At 40.4% G+C, this 20,567-nt stretch overlaps 4 protein-coding genes and 2 long non-coding RNA genes across 10 annotated transcripts in view; 2 read left to right on the plus strand and 4 right to left on the minus strand.

The window, feature by feature from the left end:
- Positions 1-4,483: 4,483 nt before the first annotated feature.
- Positions 4,484-6,457, minus strand: LOC149989529 (uncharacterized). The gene is made up of 2 exons (XR_016502181.1): positions 5,933-6,457; positions 4,484-5,447 (listed from the first exon to the last, which is right to left on the minus strand). It is a non-coding gene; the product is annotated as an uncharacterized LOC149989529 (long non-coding RNA).
- A 668-nt stretch (positions 6,458-7,125) lies between these two features.
- LOC112280579 (uncharacterized) lies at positions 7,126-8,529 on the plus strand. The gene is made up of 2 exons (XM_024516216.3): positions 7,126-7,889; positions 8,132-8,529. Exons 1-2 carry the CDS (start codon positions 7,257-7,259, stop codon positions 8,333-8,335), a joined length of 837 nt encoding a protein of 278 aa, XP_024371984.1. The 5' UTR covers positions 7,126-7,256; the 3' UTR covers positions 8,336-8,529.
- Positions 8,530-9,979: 1,450 nt separating this feature from the next.
- On the minus strand, positions 9,980-13,036 carry LOC112280578 (uncharacterized). The gene is made up of 4 exons (XM_024516215.3): positions 12,119-13,036; positions 11,016-11,782; positions 10,468-10,897; positions 9,980-10,256 (listed from the first exon to the last, which is right to left on the minus strand). Exons 1-4 carry the CDS (start codon positions 12,269-12,271, stop codon positions 10,230-10,232), a joined length of 1,377 nt encoding a protein of 458 aa, XP_024371983.1. The 5' UTR covers positions 12,272-13,036; the 3' UTR covers positions 9,980-10,229.
- An 810-nt stretch (positions 13,037-13,846) lies between these two features.
- LOC112280271 (uncharacterized) lies at positions 13,847-15,392 on the plus strand. Its single transcript, XR_002969271.3, has 2 exons — positions 13,847-14,062; positions 14,314-15,392. It is a non-coding gene; the product is annotated as an uncharacterized LOC112280271 (long non-coding RNA).
- LOC112280270 (actin-related protein 2/3 complex subunit 3) lies at positions 14,453-17,153 on the minus strand. The gene is made up of 4 exons (XM_024515575.3): positions 17,036-17,153; positions 15,626-15,734; positions 15,186-15,455; positions 14,453-15,063 (listed from the first exon to the last, which is right to left on the minus strand). The coding sequence occupies exons 1-4, from the start codon at positions 17,036-17,038 to the stop codon at positions 14,918-14,920; spliced, it is 528 nt and encodes a 175-aa protein (XP_024371343.1). The 5' UTR covers positions 17,039-17,153; the 3' UTR covers positions 14,453-14,917.
- Positions 17,154-17,466: 313 nt separating this feature from the next.
- LOC112280269 (protein COFACTOR ASSEMBLY OF COMPLEX C SUBUNIT B CCB4, chloroplastic) overlaps positions 17,467-20,567 on the minus strand; it is a 3,427-nt gene continuing 326 nt past the window's right edge. Inside the window, exons 2-10 of one of the 5 annotated variants that reach the window (XR_002969270.3) lie at positions 20,148-20,535; positions 19,831-19,930; positions 19,522-19,595; positions 19,145-19,323; positions 18,941-19,014; positions 18,634-18,717; positions 18,369-18,470; positions 18,091-18,252; positions 17,467-17,865 (exon numbers count right to left, since the gene is read on the minus strand). Coding sequence is in view for 1 of the 5 variants with exons in the window: in XM_024515574.3 (XP_024371342.1) it covers positions 18,378-18,470; positions 18,634-18,717; positions 18,941-19,014; positions 19,145-19,323; positions 19,522-19,595; positions 19,831-19,930; positions 20,148-20,497 (954 nt within the window). In the remaining 4 variants the exon portion in view is untranslated. Of the gene's footprint in view, positions 18,253-18,355; positions 18,471-18,633; positions 18,718-18,940; positions 19,015-19,144; positions 19,324-19,521; positions 19,596-19,830; positions 19,931-20,147; positions 20,536-20,567 lie in introns of all 5 variants that reach the window. The other 4 variants (XR_016502183.1, XR_002969269.3, XR_012217170.2 and 1 more) reach the window with 4 other exon arrangements.

Genomic DNA, 20,567 nt, shown 5'->3' on the forward strand with positions numbered 1-20,567 from the left:
TCAATCTTAATTTAATTCTAGTTAAAATCCTATTAAACTTCATTCAAACTTTAGGCCAAAACTAATTGAATCTTAAATCCTAATAAAATCCTAAATCCTAAATCAAACCCTAAATAAACCTTAAAGCAAACCCCAACCAAAACCTAAACCAAATCTTAACCAAACCTTAAACCAAACCCTAAACCCTAAATCAAATCCTAACCAAACCCTAATCCAAATCCTAAACCCTAAACCAAATCCAAATCCAAACTTTAAACCCTAAACCAAACCCTAATTAAATCTTAAATCCTAAATAAAATCCTAATCAAATCCTAATCTAAATCCTAAATCCTAAAGCAAATCCTAACCAAATCCTAAACCCTAAATAAACCCTAACCAAAAATACTCAGGTATTGGCCCGCCTCTTTCTCCAATCTTGATGCTAATCTTCTAGAGCCAATATCTCTCTTTTGCATTGTTCGATTGATCTTAAAATTCTCAAACACATAGAAAAACAAGTCTAATATTCTCTCATATATATTTCACTCCAATCCAATCCGTATATTGCAAGAAATCTTAAAAATCCCCACTAGACCTAAAATTCTACTTTTTGAGACCTTGACCCACTCAAACCTCAATATCCCTCAATTCAACTATTACATCGAGCTCAAATTTACAACACATATTAAAAACAACTATAACCATAAACCTACAAAATTTTCACCCATAGATCTATTACAAAACTCTTAAAATCACCCAAAACATAAAACCCAAGTCATCCAAAACAAACCTTGACTTTGAAAAGCTCTTACAAAGTCATAACAACTTCAAATCACCCAAAATTAATGCCTATAGAAACTCTATCCAATCTTCTATCAAATCCCACTCTCCGATCTGCCAAAGAGTCCCGGAGTTGTCGTCGAGACTCGGTTTTGTGCCTCAGGGTCTGATTTCGACCCTGGTTCATAACCGGCCCTCTCCGGGTATCAACATCTAGTTTTTTTTAAGTAATTTTTACTAGAATTTACTCTTAACTTTATCCTAAAGATGTCTATTCATTTATTTTTCCAATCTACATTATTTTGCCTTATTTTTGGCCCTACAAAGTAAGTAGAAGCTATTTTTTCTAAAAGGGCAGCATTACTACTAAAAGTTTTATTACCTTCCTATCTTTTATCCATATTTTCCTACCTTTTCTTTTAACTTGGCTCTTCTATAATAAGATCCATATTATCATCTTTCACCATATAGTCGTGTTCCAACTTGATAGGAGCTAAAATAAGAAGAATTTTGATAGAATTAAATTTGCCTACATGAGAGTATGTCTTTATGTAATCAATATCTTGAACTTAGATAAAATTTCTTGCAACTAGCCTTGCTTTATACTTTTCAATACTTCTATCAACTTTGATTTTTATTTTAAAAATCTATTTTGAATTTATTGGTTTTTTTTTGAAAAATAAATTTATCATTTTTTATATATCATTTTTATTTAAAGATTTGATTTTAGCATTAATTTTTTTCTATTTTTAAGCATGAATCTTCTCTATTTTTTCTTGAATGGAATTTTGAGCTTCTATATTGATAAAAAAAAGGTGGACTTAGTGATGTCAATTACAATAGCATTTATATTCTTTTTTTTGTGGTATAGACTCTAACAATCTTATGGTTGGTTTAATAATTCTTGTTATTTGAGAACTAAAAGGAAGACATGAATCTTGCAATGTAGAATGGATTTCATCATATTTAAAGAAATAAGATCTTTTGATCATTTTGCAATGATAGTTGAAATAAGGCTTCAATGCCATCAATGTGAGAAGGAGGTTGTTCTCTCTTATTTTGAAAAGTAATATATATTTGTTATTCATCAAATACATGTATTTCTTGTAGTAGTGGCTTTGGTAGTGAAGACATTCTTTAAACATGATGTATGTTTTACTCATTGGATCTTATAGTTGTTGAAGGGTGCTAAAATAATTCTAAGTCTATTCAGAGCTCTTTATTATTCTTTTGTAAGTATGTTGTTTCTTTTTGATTATGTAGATTTTCATTCAAAAGAACATCTTTTGAAATGATAATTTGCTGATTTATGTATTTATAAGTCTATATACTTTAGATTCTTCACTACAGCCTAGAAAGATAGCTTCTTATGAATGAAAGTCTAACTTTTTTTTGTTTTTTTAAGAATGAATATATGAGCTTTTCAACCAAATATTTTAAAGAATGATAATTTTGGTTGTCTTTTGTACTATAATTCTAATGGTATTTTGGTATCTTATATAGTTTTTGTAGGGCTCCTATTTTCGACATAATAAGCTATTTAAAGTATTTTATCTTAAAATTAGGTAAGTTTGAATAGGATAGCATTGCAAGAATTGCTCCTATCAATGTTCTTTTTTTTCTTTCAAAAATAATATTTTATTATAGTATATAAGTTAAAGTATATTCCTATTTAATTCTTTTTTATTACATAAATCTTTAATTTTATTTGATTTATATTCACCTCCAAAATAAGATCTTAAAATTTTAATTTTGAAATTTATTTATTTTTTTACAAAAAAATTGTATAAAGTGAATTTTTAAAATGCTTCAGATTTTTGTTTCATCAAATACACATGGCAATATCTTCTTAGAGCATCAACAAATATATTGAAGTACATCCTAAATGTAGGACCATAAATATCAGAATATAAAGGTTTTAATAATTGAATAACTCTTTGTGTACTTTGTGTAAGAAACTTTTCTTTATATTGTTTACTTTCTATTTAAGGTTGACATGAGGTAATTTTCTTTTCATCAAAGAAGTCAATTCCTTTTGACACTATTTGTATTTATTTGAATCTTTGCGGATTTATGTATCCTAGTCTCAAGTACCACAAATCAACTTTATTTGATTGTGTTGTTATTGAAATAGCAATTTGAGACTTATTTAAAAGAATTGTAGTATCTAATTCATATAAATCAGGATTTAATTTACTTATTACAATTTTTTGACCAAATTTATTTATAAATGTAGTTTTTCCAATCTTTATGTAAATTTCTCCTCTTGTCTTGTTCAATTGTTTGGTAGAGAACAAATTCTTTGCAAGTCTTGGTATATGTAATACATCAAATATGATCTTCTTATCACTATTTGCAAGCTTGATATTTACATCACTATATCTTTTTATTATATATGATATAGTATTGTCTCCTAAATAGATAATTTATTTATCTTTACTTTTGATGTATTTGACAAATCCTTCTAAGTCATGACACAGATGTTGAATTACTCTCAAATCTATAAACGACATTGAATTTGAATTTACTTTAACTATAAATACTACCACATATAATTTATTTAATTTTTTAATAATATATATATTTTTTGTTATTACAATTTTTAGTTGTCATTTTGTTTTGGAATCTTTGATCAAGTGATATAGTTTTTTGCAAAAAATACTTCTTGTCAATAGCAAAATTATTCTTTTCATGTCGCTTGAAGATAATATTTTCTCCTTATAAATTTTTTATATAATTCTTATTAAAATAAGATTTTTTTCGTTGTTTTGAAATTTCTTACCTAAATATAGGATTGAATTATTATTAGATGTTAAACTTGCATTTTTCATAAGTAAATTTTTTTTAGATCAAATTTATTATCAAATATGCTAATGTGATCTTAGATTGTTTTTTTAAGGAGCTAATGAAAGATCTATAACTTAGAGGCAAACTTCTCATTAAGATGAGAATTACTTCATCTAAAATTGCTGATCCTATTACTAAAAATTATTTCAAATATGTTATAAAGATATATATGTGTTTAATAACACTATCACCTTTTCTCATTTTTAAGATGTATAATTTATCTTTTAAATACATCTTGGTTACTACATCATGTGATTCAAATATTTTTATTAATTCTTATCATACTAAATTTATTGATATACAAGATTGTATATATGAAACAATGTTATTTTCTAGGTAATTCTTGATAATGGTTAAAAAGAAGGTATCTATCCATGTAGTTGTACTCTCTATTCCTAGGGCAAATAAAGTTAGGATTCCAACAACAATTTCAGCTTCCTTTGATTTTACTAATAAGCATTCTTCACCACTTACTATGGGCCATAACTTTTTAGCCTTGAAAACTAGTATTAATCTATGTTTTCATATATTAAAATATGAACCATCAAATTTGGAAATATGATTGATGTTCACTTTTTGTATCATCTTTAATATTGTTAATTGGAAGTTAAATTAAAATTATTTATAAATTTATTCTTAATCAATTCAATTTTACCTTTATTTATGGTTTGTTTGTTGCCATTTTTAGGTTTAGAATTGCTTCTCATAGCTTGAAGAACTTCAAGCTCTTCATCAACCTTTCTTATTACAATAGATTGTTTTATTGTTATCATTACAACCTGATTTGTAATTTCAGCAATTCTTTTCTAGATTAAAACATTCATCTACTCTTACAGTTTTTTTAGGAATCAAATATTTCTGTAGCTTTGATACCATATTGGAAACATTATGTGTATTAATATGATCAATATTATCCAATACATTGTGTGTATGAGAGTGACACCAAGAGTCACAAGGTCAATACTTCGTGGATAGTATTCTATATAAGAGACTAGTGTACTATATGGAATAATTCTCCCAATACACAAACCCTCATCTAAACGGCCATCTAAATGGCCTTCTCGAGTGGTTTGTGGTGTCCTACCTTCGGTGTCTCCTTGGATCATGATGCCCTGTTGGGGTCGTAATTCGGATGGGGCGATGCCTCTTATTTCTGTAATGGATGGTCAAGTGGAGTGCCCCTCTGCTCCTTGTGTCAGTGTAATTGCTCTGCGTGCGTTCCTGTTCCCTGTCCAGAGGCTGTTGGGTCTGAAGGATGTTAAAAGTAGTTGAGGTATACACTTCACTTCAAGTAGCTGGAGATATTTGTTTACAAATATATAAAAGGACAGGTAAAGGAATAGAAAGAAAGGGACGGAGACACTGTAGGCTCCTCAATTCCACGCAAATATGGAGAGTGACGCAAACAGACTCAGAAATCAAACAAACAACAACAACAACAACCTCGAGAATCATCCTTCTCATCATAATGGATTCAGACCAGGATAGCACAATTCCATGCCAAAATTCCACCCCATCTACGCAGAATATCCTTTTGTTACCTCCCCAAAGTGCTGGAATCTCAACTTGATTGACTGCACCGCGTCACCGCCAACTACTCCGTGAGCCTTCGAGAGCTCGTAAATTGATCTGAGTGGGACTCGAAGAAGGGATGCAGGATTTGGGGTCTGGCGGATACATCGAGTGCTGAAGCCACCGGCGAACGGTTCTCGCTCCCTACCAACCTCTACTTGCCACTTCTCATCTACTTTCCAAAATCAACAGCTTTTGATTTTCGAAACATTCGCCAAACTGCTGTGTTGGTGTTGTGAGATTGTAGCGTGAACAGAACCTACTTTGTGCTGCAATTGGGGTGAAGAAAAGGTTACACTTGTGAAGGAAATGCACCTCACAACAGATTGATTAAATAACCGTAAACTGTAAATGCAAGGAGCTTTCTGCACCACCCTTGCTGGCACTGCGACTAAGAGATATCTTCGTTGCCTTTTAATGGTTTAAGTACGGTATTGCGACAAGCGATTTTGCAATTCACCTCAAACCCTTCTTCAGGACTCACATGATCAGAGTGGAGTTAGACCTCTGCTGGTGCAAGTTCATGTAACATATTCGTTGCATCGCTTGCAAATAGTGAATTGCTGTGGTGAGCAATAACGACCGCTGGCTTGAATTCAGATCACTGAAGAGTCAAATTCATTTCCCAGGACGCTTCGAAATAAACAATTCACAGTACACAATGAAGTCATCTAAGGTCCGTGATTGTGAAGCATCACCAATGTGTCGCCTGTCTACGTTTTCAAAGATGTCCAGAGTTTTAGCGGAGAGCTACCTTAGCCTTTGAATGGTGTGCGGCACAGTGACCTCTCAATTTGGGAATGGTGAGGCGTGGAGGAGATGGCGACTATTCTCAGAATCCTTTCTGAGCGCTTTCCAGGACAATCTCCAAAAAGTGTAAGCAGGGCAAGGTGCAGAGAATCGCGCAAGTATCCAGTCTTCATATCGACAGCTATAGAAACCTGTAAAGCTCCGGACTGAACATATCGATATGCCTGCCAACATGGTCTACTGTGTCAACACGACTTGCTGGTTCAGCACACGACTGTCAACTTTCAGTGGGTCTGAGGGTAGAGATGGAGACAAGCCTTGCAAGTTAGAAATGGTGGCTGACGCGTAAAATTGCACTACTGCTTGTGAGAATTCTCAAGAGACCGATAATGAGTACTTCATGTTGAAGTAGCTAAGAGATGTTTCATTTGCGTCCGTGTGCAACAGCCACATCTGGCGTGTATTGTACATCTACTGTGAGGCGCCTCCACCGTGAATTGTTTGCCACAAATTCTATGTGCACCCAGGGCTACACTTTCTCGAGAGCAAAAGGGCGGCCTCGTGGAAGCATATCGAACAGGCGTTTTCCTGCACAGTTGAAAAGACCGCACACTTCTCCTTAACCGCACACTTCACCGCACAAGAAGTGCAGGGGAAGAGTTTTACACGCACAGGTGAATGCAGAGTTTGATGCTTATAGAGAACAGGTATGCATTGAAGGCGGCGCAGCTTTTATCTGACTAAATTTCAACCTGCTACAACTAATAATCAAAGGGGATTTTATTGTTATTTGTTTTTAGGTTTTTTTTTTTTTTTCTCTTCAATACTTCTTCGGGTCATGGAATGAGGCTTAATCACCTACCAGGGAACAATATCTGAAAAGATCCGAGACATGTTTGAGTCAGCAACATCATCCTGTTTTACACACACGGCGTAAAGTGAATAGTAGTGCCTGTCCGTAACCAGTGAATGCTGTGTAATTTGCACTTATATGTAATATATATGTAATATTTATCAGAGCCTAACGATCCGAAGGCTTGAAAGTTGCCTGAGGCTGGTGGCGATGTTGGACATCCATCAGTGTCACTGGGGTCCGCGAACTCTGAATCAGACAGAGCTCACCTCAAAATTGTGGGAGTACCTGACGACGAGCCTGTTCTGTCTTGATCGAGTTATGGAAGCTACCAAGGGAGTTACATACATGGATCAAGATAGTTCAAATGTAAGGTCCAGGTTTGTATGGTATTCATGGCTTGGGCGAGAGGGTATTTCATTCAACCACTCTTTCCCTTGGAAGGTCATGAATTAGTTATCCCACTTGCCTGATCATGGCCGGAGTTGCACTTGGAGATCCTTTGTACGAGGTGCAGAATGGAGTGTCCCATTTTGATTCCTCGAGTGAGAAAACAGCCATATCTCTCTCTGAGGACACTGGTTTTGACGACAAGATGTCGGGTCACTATGTCCACATCCTCAATGGAAACAAGGTATTTAAACTTGTGGTGGTGCTCCATTCCACCGCCACTGCAGCCGATCAAGCAGCCTGGAGCAAATCGTCACCTTCGCGTTTGGACCTGCAAGACAAGGGGATCACTGCAACACCTCCCACTGAGTCCGAGGCGAATCGGTTGGCAGAGATAGAGGCCACACCCAGATTGCGGACAATCCTGAAAGAATGGGAGCAGAACTTCAATTACTCGTGGGGGAAAATTGAGAACGAGGAGAACAAATGCAACCGACACCGGAGCGAGATACATCAACTAATCGGGTACTTTAGCGTCTTTCAGGGTGTGGTGCTCACTGCAGTTGCGCACACGAGTTCCCTCAGCTGCCAAACGTGGTGGATCCCCTTCACTCTGTCATCGTTGGCATGCCTTGCAACTCTTTGGGCCGTCACACAAAAGCTGAGGAGCCTCTTCTTCTTGAAATGCATTCTCGAAAAAGACCGACAGCAGTCACAGGTTTGGTTGCACGCCGTGCGTTGTTTCAGTGAGCTTGTTTCTAAATTAAAACTAATTCTATGAAACGAAAAAGCAATGTTCTCCGTCAGCGGTGCTCTCAACACTTGCAGTTGTTGGTTTCTGCTGAGATGACGGTAATTAGAAAAAATAATCAGGTTTGAGTGTCGTCGGCCATCGATATGGAAGAGTTCAGTTCAGTGTGCCTGCAGCCAGTTATTGATTGGTAGCGATTTGGATCGCAGGTGCTGCATCTGCAGATAGTCTTGCTGAAGAGCATGGGGAAAGACTTCGTGTTTCCCAAGCTCACAAAGTATCATCATTCCGAGGCTGCAACAACTAAGACGGGATTCAAGTACATCTATTCTTTGGTGATTCTTTTTCTGGTAGTCTTCAGCAGCGTTTTTCTTATCTCGTGCCTGATCATCCTCTGCCGCCCAGCAGGTTAACTTTGATGAGTAATGGTAGTTGCGTAGAGACAACTGGTGCTTTAGAAAATGGGTGCAACTATGTTGCCAATTGTCGCTATGTCCAATGGGCGGAAGGCAAAGTTCCAGCCTCCTTGATGATTGATCTTGCTGCCATGCCTAGATTGCCATGAAAACAGTTTTTGGCATGAAATGCAGAAAAATTCTTCATTCTATGCAAACTCCAGCAACGGTGTTGGATGACCTCGCCTAGCTTGAGGGAACTCGCTGTCATGCATGACAAACTCAACGTCACAATTTGCATAAAACACAATAGCTTTGTATTTCACAAGCTCAGTTCCTGCGTCATTCACTTGAATTTAAAACAAAAGTTTCAGGTGTCTATTAGCTCGTCTTTTTTATTGTATGTGGAAAAATTGAAGTTGTTAGCATGCCCAGCTTAAGCAGCAATTACTAAAATCAGTTCCAGGTCTCTATTCCGTAATACATAACTCCGAAGAAGAGTGTACAGTTTTGGATATGCCTACGTGGTATACATGTTTTTGACGATAACGTATACACTTATAACTCTTAAATCATCTTTGACCCTGCTCTTCGAATGGATTCTGAATATTCCCCTGCAATAGGGAACCACACTAGAGCACACTTATGGACAGAAATTTCCTAATTAGACAATATGTTCAGATTAAGCAACTAAGTATCGATCAGTGTAGAGATCACGACTATCTTGTATTGATTGGAGAGCACAGTCGAAAAAAAAACACACTTGAAACTAGACTGTTTTCAATTTCAAAGAGCAGCAGCTTCAGCAGGTGATCTCATCTCTTCATCCACTTTCACGCCTGCTGCATGAAATCACCAATCTCAGGTACGTGGCTTGATCAACCACCCACGATTAAAAACCATGCCACGAAGAATAATCGGTTGTGTGATGTGAATTTCCTCAAAGTCTTCATCAGGCGTAGTTTGAATGTTTCATTTGAATTTCGTAGCATTGTGCCGTGAACTCTGGAAATCATGAATTCCACACTCAAAGGTAGCAATACATGATGATTAGAGATGTATAGACCTGTCAAGTACTTGATGACTTGCCGATTTACAAAAGGGATATGAGAGGGCTCAAGCTGAATGTCAGCTATGAATTAGCAGAGACGAGATTTGAGCTTTCGATAATAAAATCAATTCGAAGGCATTGAGAAAGAGCAGTGCACGTCACAAGTAAATCATTCAAGACCCAGTTTTCAGACTTCTGCTGTGCAATTTTTCGAGCAGATTGGTTGCTTACGGCGAGGCCCTGTTTGCAAATTAATCTTCATTGGTTGCATTCAATATGACACATGTTTGAACTCGAAACTAACACAAAGGCATGCTGTGAGCCGCGGTTCACGGGAACGCACGAATTTACAATACCCAGATTATGATGGTCATGCGACAGAGCCTATATATTCAGTAGGTCTCTGACGTTTGGACCAGCCATGATCAATTCGACCAGGACTTCACGAGTGCGACACTTCATAGTTTGAAACAGAACACCAAGCTGTCTTTCACAGAATGCCATTGGAGCCTTTCAACAAAAGCAAATCGGAACATCATCGTGCAGTGCAACAAAAGAACTTCGATACCATAACACAAATGCAACCACTGTTGTAAAAACATAAAAGATCATCACATCAATCCTATCTACAGCTTATTGTTTTAAAAGAAATACAAGTAGAGAGAATTTTTGATTCAGGACAATAACTTCTAAGTACATCCAAGCCAACATAATAAAGCAGTTATCTACAAGGAAGTGATATTTGATCCTAACCTCTAGACCTGTGTCTAATCACGCAATTGGGCTTCTAACCTGATGAAGAATTGTTTAAAATACAGGTGATTCACAGGGGTGAATCAGCGAGTAACGGCCAAAAAAATACTAATGGTCTTTTGACTCTTCCTCTCCCTGCACAGACAACACCCTATCGCAGTTAGTTGATGTATTCCAAGAGCATATTCACGGCATGTATGATTAAGGGCTACGACTGTTTCACTCATTCAGCGCAGAAATTTTCCAATATAACTGGGGAACAACAGCAGAAAGCTGGACTGAAATTTTCAGCGACAAGACATAATTGGCCGGGAGACAATTAAAAGAAAAGAAATGGAATGACCACCTTAATGATGTAACAAACTTGTAGGACTTCGTCCAGCGGCGCCCAATCACCAAAAATTTTCTCCACAAACTGATACGCAACACCTCCACTTCCTTTGCGGACAATATACAGTCCTCCCTTGATGAATCCTTCTCCTTTCGTATTGTAAGGAATACCAGTTTTCACGGCGCGCTTCCAGTTTAGCCGGGCAATCGGATTCAAAAAGAACCCGGTGAAAAGGTTATCCTTCATCAATTTCCCACCTCCAAGCGCCCTGAAGAAATCGCGATTCTCGTCGAGAACAACCATGCCTGCCCAGTACCGAGGCCAGAAAGCATACACCTCATCGTCTATGTATTCGAGAAGAACGGCGACCAATTGAATGCCCAGTGCATCAAAAATAGGCTTCCGAGCGAACAGCTGATATGCTTCCGCCCTACACATCACGCACCTGCAAGACGGACATGAACTTCTTTGTAAGAACACAGCAAAGAAGAGGGCCAAACCTTCTAAAATCCAATAAAGCGGCAAAGTTTATCGCATCTGGAGGCAACCAAAGAGTAACATACCCAGGTCGCCGGATGCAGAAGAAGAGAGTTGCCTTATCGGCCCAGAGATTGGATGCTTTGAAGGACCGAGGCTTGCTCTGGAGCTTTATTGTTTCGGGATCTACCCCATCCTTGTGTTCTGGTGCAAGTTGTTGTAACGATACTTTCTCTAGTGTTGATAACTTCGTGACATTGTCAGGGCTCGGCGCCTTTACCAGACCAAACATACGCCGGCTGGCAGTGTTCAAGTTCGCTCCAAATACTCCCTGTGGAGAATTTGGTTTTCTGGCATCCACTGGCCTCAACGAAGATGGTGGCTCAAACCGCATTCCGCTTGCATTTGACAAACGAGGAGGGGATGAAGGCGAATCCATGGCACTAGAATTCCCAAACGACAAGTCGTCGCCCACATTAGAGCCTCGTGGTGGTTCGTCAATAGCGTTCCCAAACGAGGAGACGTAGCTCAATGTAGATCTTTGGGTCTGATTATCGGCAGAATTTGTTACTTGCGACTCGGGGGCTGGATTTCCTGTCTCGTTGGTTCGCGAGATAATGGAGGGGCGGCGTTGGGAAGCCACTCTGGGAAGATTCGGCGGCATTTGAAGACCACAAGAAGCGGATGTGTCGATGAAGGTGGAAACATGACTCTTACGCATCCCAAACTTCGAGACTAGGTCAGCAGGTTTCATACTCATTAAGTCAATGAGGCCAATACCCGAGCCTTCCATACTGTCTGCGTACTGCAGTAGAGAGCGATTGTGGAGATAGATTCGCAATTCCAACGCATCCTGTAAGATGAGCATTTGTCAAATTTAGAATGTCGACATGATATCCAACTCTGGCTGAATTGGAGAGGCTGAGGACGAAATCAACAAAAGACGCCGGAGCTTCAGAACTACTGAAACACTAAAAGGTTCCTATCATACATTCAGAGCCTACAAGTAAATCTCCCAGCTCGAGACCTTGATAGTAGATTCCAAAACAATAGTGAGAAGCCTCAGCAACATCCCAATGATCAGAACTGAACAGGTGTTGAGAACTTGCAAAGAGCGCACGGCGCAATCAAGTTGCGAGACGCTTAGCTAACTAGAAAAAATCAAACACAAAATCGTTCCAACACTTACTCGTTGGGCGTCGGTAAGTTCAAGCGCCTCCATGTCTTCAGCGTCGATCATCTTGATCGTGGGCACATCATCCCAGCCATCTGCGGCGAACTTCACGCCCAAACCCTTCAAAACCCTCGCCCCTAAAAACTCTTCCAAACTATACGACGCCATACCCCTTCGCGCAGGTCCAGCACTTGCACTACCCTTCAGTGCTCAAGCTCACGATTCTCTCCCAAACACTAACCCAATTTCACAACAGCAACACACAGCAAACCTCTAAATCAACCCCCGTCAAAAACTTCCACACGCTCAGACTCACTTTGTCCTCATTAAAATAAAATTAAAAAAAAATAAAACTAAAATCACAACTCATGAATTGTATATAATCTCAGGGCTCACGACCGCAACATGCTCAACAAGCACAACGGAGGGCACGCTTGTTGAAGAGAGATGCCAGAGTCAAAATCCATGACCACTGCGCGAAAATTACTCACACAAGTTGAGGAGGGTTCCGGTCTAAATTTTACTTCACAACAACCCGGAAACTGTTCCTTCCACATTCAACATCGTCACCCTCTACATCCCCCCCCCCCCCCCGCTCGCTCGAAATCCCGAAATCCTGCCCCTCTGTGCCTGAATTCTCTCGCTCTCCCTCTCTCTCTCTCTCGAAATCCTGCCTGCCCTAGACTCGAGCCCATTCGCGACGTCTCCCTCTCTCTCTCTCGAAATCCTGCCTGCCCTAGACTCGAGCCCATTCGCGACGTCTCCCTCTCTCTCTCTCGAAATCCTGCCTGCCCTAGACTCGAGCCCATTCGCGACGTCTCCCTCTCTCTCTCTCGAAATCCTGCCTGCCCTAGACTCGAGCCCATTCGCGACGTCTCCCTCTCTCTCTCTCGAAATCCTGCCTGCCCTAGACTCGAGCCCATTCGCGACGCTGCGGCACCGACCTTTCCTGGATTGCGTCGCACGACGTCGGCGCTGAACTTCGGTAGACGAGAACTTTGCTTTCCGTCGTTACCCGACGGAAAATGATTTCGTTCGTCTATTCGACGAAAAGACCGTGAGATGTTGGATTTCAATTTTGGAACTTTGTTATATAATCAAGAATTAAAAAAATAAAACATATAAAACATGTAAATATATGAAAGAAATAGAAAAGAAATATGGAATAAAATTATTTGAAAATATCATACAAATACATTATAATATTGGCATAAAAAAACACATAATTATTATGAAAAAATGTAATAAAAAAATAATTTTAATCATGTGTGGAAATGAACAAATTCGGGACATTTCCTCTTAAAAAGATAAGATAAAGATATGACCCACATAAATGAAATGTAATCCATGAGCTGGAATTCGGTGCATGCGCATGCAAGTCGCCGTGGAAATGAGCTGGAATACAGGAGCTCTCCAGTCGCAAGTCCTATGACCGTGAAGAAACCACTTCCGCCGTGTGAACAGTGCAGTCTGCACGGTGGTAGGTACATCAACCTTATCGCCTCCGTCCGTCCGTCGTCGTCGCAGCTGGAAGAAGAAGAAGAAGAGACTGATGCGCGTCGCGGGGTCCGATCTCACCCTACTGGCCATGAAATCCCGCACGTGAATTCCTGCTGATTTCTGCACGCGGTGTTGACTCTCTGTTGTCATGCTGTGTGAATGCAGTCCCGCCTCTTCACGTTGTTGCCCTCGTGGGGATGGGTGATGGTAAGGTCAAAACAGACTGCGGGCCTTTACAGTGTGCGGCTGGCTGGCTTACAGCGATTGTGGGTGAGCTCACTGGATTTCATTCTCTCGTTGTTGGCCTTGGCTCGTGACCGTCGAGCCCTGTCAAATAGTCGCGTGATGGCAAGCTCATTTGGATGGTGTCAGTGGAAAATCAGATCTCTCGCGTGAGAAGTTGGAGAATTTAAAGCCGGTCTGGGGAATGCTGATCCCTTCAAGTTCTCGTGTGTGTTGGTACAAAATCATGTTTCTTCAAGTTCATTGTCTTTGTTTTCTGCAATGACCTACGACCCGTTTCATCAATTGCAATTTTACCTCATCCTTCTCCTGATTTTCAAGTTGATACTGAGTTTCTTCGTCACATGAGGCTCAAGTGCGTTGTATGTTTCAAGGTTGATACCACGTCAAGTCCCAACCAAAAACTACTTATTTCAGAACCTAAGTGAAGGGGGTGTTTGCATTTTCACGGCATGTATGCCACACAGGGCATCAAGTACTGTTTGCCTGCATGCTTGAAGATCATATGTCGAGAAAAGTTGGGGCTTGGAAGAGTTTGCTGGTTGTCTGAGAAGAGGCAGAAATTGTCGACACAGTGATCAACGTGGAAATGTCCTGTGCATGAAATTGATGTGAAAGAAACTGTAGGCTTCACAAATGAAGCAAGTTGTATACTTCTCGAAACCTCTCAACAAGGTTCATTGTACAGATTCAACCGCTGGGCTGTTGTACAAGTTATTCAAAGTCTATCTACAGTTCCAGCTCCCTACTGATCCCTGTAACAATCCTCCTGAGTTTCTTCTTCTTTTTTCAAAGCAGTTGAGGCTAGAGCCTAATGGCTCGTTCTGAGAACTTGATACCTTATGAGGTCGGCTTTTGAGGTGGTAAGCAAGCACAAAGACCACCCTCCGAATAGTGGAACTCGTTTGAGTGTTTACTTGTGTATGTTAGGGCGAAGGAAGAATCAGGCCAAATAATTTAGTGTTGCCAGCCGACAAGTGAAGAACGTTGAAACACGACATCAAGTTAGACTCTGGATTTAAGTCGACCAATCTAAACGAATGGACAAGGGAAATAACTGCTAGTGCACAATCAAAGCGGCATCATGATATTCATAAACTTCCTCTTTGCAAATGCCAGCCACCACTTGTTGGGTGTGCCATTTTGGCGATATACTTTCTCCATCAATCTTCCACTAGTCTCTTCCCGCACTTGCTTGAAGTAGTTCCGCAACAAGTCTACAGAGAGCCACACAATCCTAGTTAGTCCATGCGCACTGCTGCATACTTCCAATTACCTTCAAATATGTCGGGCAGAAAACTGCTCAACCATGAAAGTGACTTGATAGAGAATCAGCTACCTCCTTCTTCCCTTGTTTGCGGTGCGGTAAACAGGCCTCCTAAAGGAAATCCAGGTTCACCAGGAATAGGGAACTTCTCCAGACCAAGGTTAATGATAGCCTTCACGCCATCAGCCTCTGTTTTGCATGCTTCAATGCGTTTAAGGGCCATGTTGATATACAGGGTCAAATAAACTAGCAACTTGTCCGCAGGACCTTTGATTTCGAACTTCCTAAAGAGGACATTCGCACGGAAGTAGTTGATAGCCTCATCGATAATGTCCATACTACCTGATTGTGAAGATTACACAGACGACCCCTATAAGCTCTCAATAAGTCCTCCAAAATGTGCATGCGAATACCATAAAGAAGTTGGAGATTGCAACTTTCCTCAATGCATGGATAACAAGCTGCAGTAGGGTGACCGCCACTATGTCAAAATCCATATTGCATACACATACCTGCTTCAGCAGTAGGGGCAGGCCCTCTAATATGGCTTTTTAGAGGAAGAATAGGACAACTGCATGCCTGCTGAATTTCATCATCAACCTTTAATGATGAATGATAGACCTGCAAAAAAGAAGATGTGTGCAATGAATATTCATAAATCCAGACAAGACTGGGTAGAGAAACCACGCAGAGAAGGATCTGTAAAGAACCTATTGACAAAGAGAATCCGAACAGACAAATGCAAGGGGAAAAGAAAAAAAAAAAAAAAAAAAAGAAGAGAGAGAGAGAGAGAGAGAGAGAGAGAAACTGAATATTCACTTAACAGCTCCAGTGGCCCAAAAGAAACGCCCATTGCAGTAAACCCAAGCATCTACTTCGTTGTGTCATTATGTCTCGCTAAACTCACCAAACGCAAGTTTACATCTAACAAATTTCATGCTAAAGAATTCCGATTAATAACAGAACAACTCACATGAGGGCAAAAAGTAAACCAGAGTGATCAGTATTGTCAGATAACAGCACAACTAGAAAGTATGTAATTCACGGGCTTAATATACGCCGCAAATTAGCACCAAAACCTCACCTGTTTCTCATTCTACAAACGTGATTCCGCAACATTCTAGCTTACCGAAATTTAAGGCTAAGAGCTAATCTTCATCTCTTCAAAATAGTCCTCGAATCGAAGTCAGTCACAGTAACATGTTAGGTCTATAAAATAGAGGGTGTAGGATTCTCAAAAATTGAGAGGCATCATCATCCCGCACAGAGTGATTAAATCCAGCTGAAAACTTTCCCCACAATTTCGACAGGTGTAAAGTATTGTTTCTTAGGGAAGTCTATCCTCCATCCCTAAGTTAGCAATCCTAGTTTAGCACAAGTTAATAGCCAAAATCTAAATCTCCTCATACAAATCTAATGCGAACAGACCTAATTATTTACACCACGGGTGCACCAGCAAGACTTCCAGAAGTAGCCAAAAAAGACGCCATCGAAAAATTAAGGTCTAGCAAAACATCTAAGCCATTCCCTACAAACACAATACGCGAGAAGAACTAAGAAAATGATTTAGACAAAAAACATTGAAAAGTTCAAACGGGGCCCAAATACCCAAAGGAGCCAATCGATGCAACAGACACAAATCACAAGCAGTACCTCCACTCAGCAACCAAACAGGAAAAAAACAAATACGAGCCCCTGTACGATCGGAACCGAACTATCGAAATCAACCCATAAAAAATTTCTGGATCCTGGAGTCTGAAACTGCGTCGTTTTCAATCAACAAAGGATTCTGAAAGGCTTTACCCATCAAGTGGATCTTCATCAAATCAGATCGCGAAGAAGCAGAAATGAGCACGGAAATGCAAACAAAAAAAAAAAAAAAAAAAAGAAAAAAAGAGGAGGAGTGGGGTTCCAAAACTCACCATCTTGACAGGAGACTAAAGCGCAGAAGGCTCCGATCATGCGCTAACGGTGACCATCCTTCTGCCCCAAATTCAATCCCGCTGTGCTCTCTCTCTCCCCCTGCGACTCCGTTTGACAGGTGACACTTCTAGCTCGGAGTCTACACGTCATATTCCTAACAACAAGCGGATGGGTTTCGAAAGACAGGGTGGATGGATGGACGCTGCCCCGTATCCGAGCCATCCTGTGGCCGAATGTTTTTCGCACAATGAGCATTCATTCTAGAAAACCTTACTATAATTGTAAAATCAAGACAAGAAGTATTTGTCGTGGAATAGTGCAGTGCAGAGAGGTACAGGCCATGACGTTTGGAGCAGAAACATGCACAGTAGGATTTGGATTTCGTACAAGTGACGTGAAAAAATGCTTCCGGAGATGCGTCTGAGAGAAATTATGAACGGAAGGGAGTAGAGCTTCATTTTTTATTCTCAAGATTTGCAATTACTACAATTCTACCAGTACAGGTCTAGATTCGCATAGATCCAGAGTATAATATTGGGCTAAGAGTTTTATCATTTATACGAGAGCTTTTGAAAGGATTAGGATGGATTGTGATGAAGCGAAGCTGTAAGTCGATGTTTATATACCTTGTATAATTAACTGCTCTGAGATAGCAAGTATAGGAGGACGCTGCTGCATGCCATCCTAAAGACATACCAATACTGAAAATAGAGCTTCGAGACCAAATGTTTAGGAGAAATTGGCACACGAAATAACGATCTGAATCTAATGCAATGTCTTTGGAGATAGAGTCCATGTTCGGAAGCCCTTGAAGAAATCACACCAACTCCTGCAACATCCATACGAACCCAGTCAATCCACCCGCGTTCTTCATGTCAAACCTGAAATCTAAAACTGTACTCAGAAGTTGTAACCCTCATAACGTGCAGAAGAAGAGGGAAGCCTGCCTTGTCTTCCAAAGACCGGATTCATTGTAGTTTCGTAGAATAAAACGTAATGTTGCAATTGCCGAAAGTTGCAGTGAACACGAACGGGTACCAGCGTCTACGTTCACCTTTGCTCATAGGAAAGTAGCTGATGATGAGAAGTTGAGAAGATTGCCAAATCGCTACGGAGTTGCGAAGCATTAATCGATGTCATCATCGGATTCTCAACACTACTTTTCACACCTTCAGAAGCTTAGACTTGGATTTAGCTCCCATCGCTTCATAGATGTCTACGTAATAACAAATGAAAGGAAGATGGTGAGGATTCAAATCTGGAGACTTAGCGAGGTGATCAAAGAGAACACTGTGTGAAAAGATGGAAATGGGAAAGACCTGGACCACCAACCCCATAAAATTACAATGGAATTTGACCCTCCACTTTCGAAGAAATAGCAACCCAGTTCTGTAATGATGTGTCGACCTTCTCCGCAATAGTTCCTATCCAAGCCTGCGGGTGAAGCGGCTCATAAGTTACAGATTGACGTGGAAACAGCACGGGATAGCACTTCTAATCGTGCCAAAATAGAGATCAGAAAAAATAAAATAAAATAAAATAAATCTCAACAAGCCTGTGATGTCATGTCAACCAGGTTAAAGGAACTGAACATCACCTGGTCTGCCGGTGTAAATCCACGGATGGTATCACTAGCCAGTACCATTACCCCATCATCACCCAGTGGCTGCAAAAGAACTGCCTGCAAGTACAAACTCCAAGCACTTTCAGGTACAATTTGTTAGGTCTCTTATTACTACGAGTGTGATGAGCCTCTATGCGGGGTTGAAGCTTGCAATCATATTCTGATTTTCATCATTCATATTTACGTAAAGAGCTTCCAAAAACCTATTCCGTTGCTGTACAACTAGCATACTTGATGTAACAGCTGTTATAGCTGCAGGAATATCCCAAAAGAACAGCACCTGTGTGTTTGATGGTAGAAACTTCAAGAGCTCAAACCTCCCCGGATAGAGTACCAAATTCGCAAGATAGTTTTCTACAAAAGCACAGGTCCTTCAAGTGTAAAACCATCGGCTAATTCGTCACAAGCGTCGGACTTCACGTGATCAGCTGTGACACACACAAAACTTTGAGCACATTCAAGAGAATAGGCTTGAAGTACTCACGACGTCCAGATTTCTGAACACCCTTGTAAAGTTCACCACTTATAAACTCAGAGACATTGACAGGCACTGCATTGCCATCCACTGACGCAGCGGCTATGCCTGCCTGTAAAACGCAGGCTTCGCCGTAAAATATCACTAGCGCCTTAGTACGAGTGGTATTCCTTAGTGACTCCCAGACCCTATTCAGACCACATGTCAATACTTACTCCCAAGCAAATACTTCCAGAAGAGGAGCGTCATAACCTCTGCATTCGGATAGCGATAGGTTACGCCAGGAAAGCACTTCTGACAAATCCAAAAGCCATATCTTAAATTACCAATCAAAGAGCATTTTAAATTTAACTCCAAGCATGCTAAATAAAAGATAAACAGATTACCATTCTAGTTCCCAATCAACCTCAGCCGGAAGACTTTTTATCATGTTGAAACAATTCACACCATTCATCTCTACCTGCACAACATAAACGCCCCAAGTCATGCTTGATGGAACAGCTCAAAACTCCATGGCATTGTTGATGAATGCACTAAGGAGACAAGCCCTAATCAACGCTGTCTCCATATTCTTAAATAGGAATTTGGCTTGACCACAAGAAAGCACAGTATGCGAATATGACCAGCATCGAATCTCAAGCAGGCCAAGATGGAAAGCTTTTGCAACATCTCGAAGGCAGCAGAGGCTCACGCACCGAGACAACAGGCCTGGGCTGAATGGACTTCCACACCAAGCCTTGCAGCAACACTGTGGCTGCCAACGCGAGGGCCAACACATCGGACCTTGACTGTGCACTGTCTCCCGTGGCATACCACTTTCACATTTCAAAGCCCGTGGAAAGGTGGCACTCCAAAATTAGACGATAAAGGCAAGAACGCGCTACAGACCTAATAATTTCTTCTGTGCCAGGACACGCTCCGTTTGAGAGCTACTTCTTTAGATAGAAATAAAAGAACGAGGCAAACTTCTGCAAATTAAGTGAACGGAGGGATGGACACTGATTCTACGTACCTGCTTGAATCGGCAACAGGAGCGATTCCTGATAAACTCCGGTTGAGAAGCACCGCAAACAACCCGCCAGCACCCCCGAAGAGCGGTAAGCTTCGTACCAATTCATCATTCTCCGCTATCCAATCATCTCCACCTTCCACACCCCTTATCGTCTTCTCAGTCTCTAATGCGCACCTCGCAAGATCATTTCTCCTCGACAACAACTTTCCTGGAAAACCACTTCCTGACCAAAAGGCAAACGGCAGTCCCTTCCCAGCAGCAGCTACATCACGAACAAAAATCTTACATTTCAATGCTGCGAAAGGCACGCCTCTGCCAGCATTGCACAAAACAGCAGAGGCAGCAGCCATAGCCGACCAGCAGCACAGCAAATTTCGCAAACCAAGTCCTGTGTCAAGAAAACTGGTGAGCAAAAACAAA

Source organism: Physcomitrium patens, chromosome 3, assembly GCF_059467195.1.
Source record: "Physcomitrium patens ecotype Gransden chromosome 3, ASM5946719v1, whole genome shotgun sequence".
In the NCBI taxonomy this organism is placed as follows: Eukaryota; Viridiplantae; Streptophyta; class Bryopsida; order Funariales; family Funariaceae; genus Physcomitrium; species Physcomitrium patens.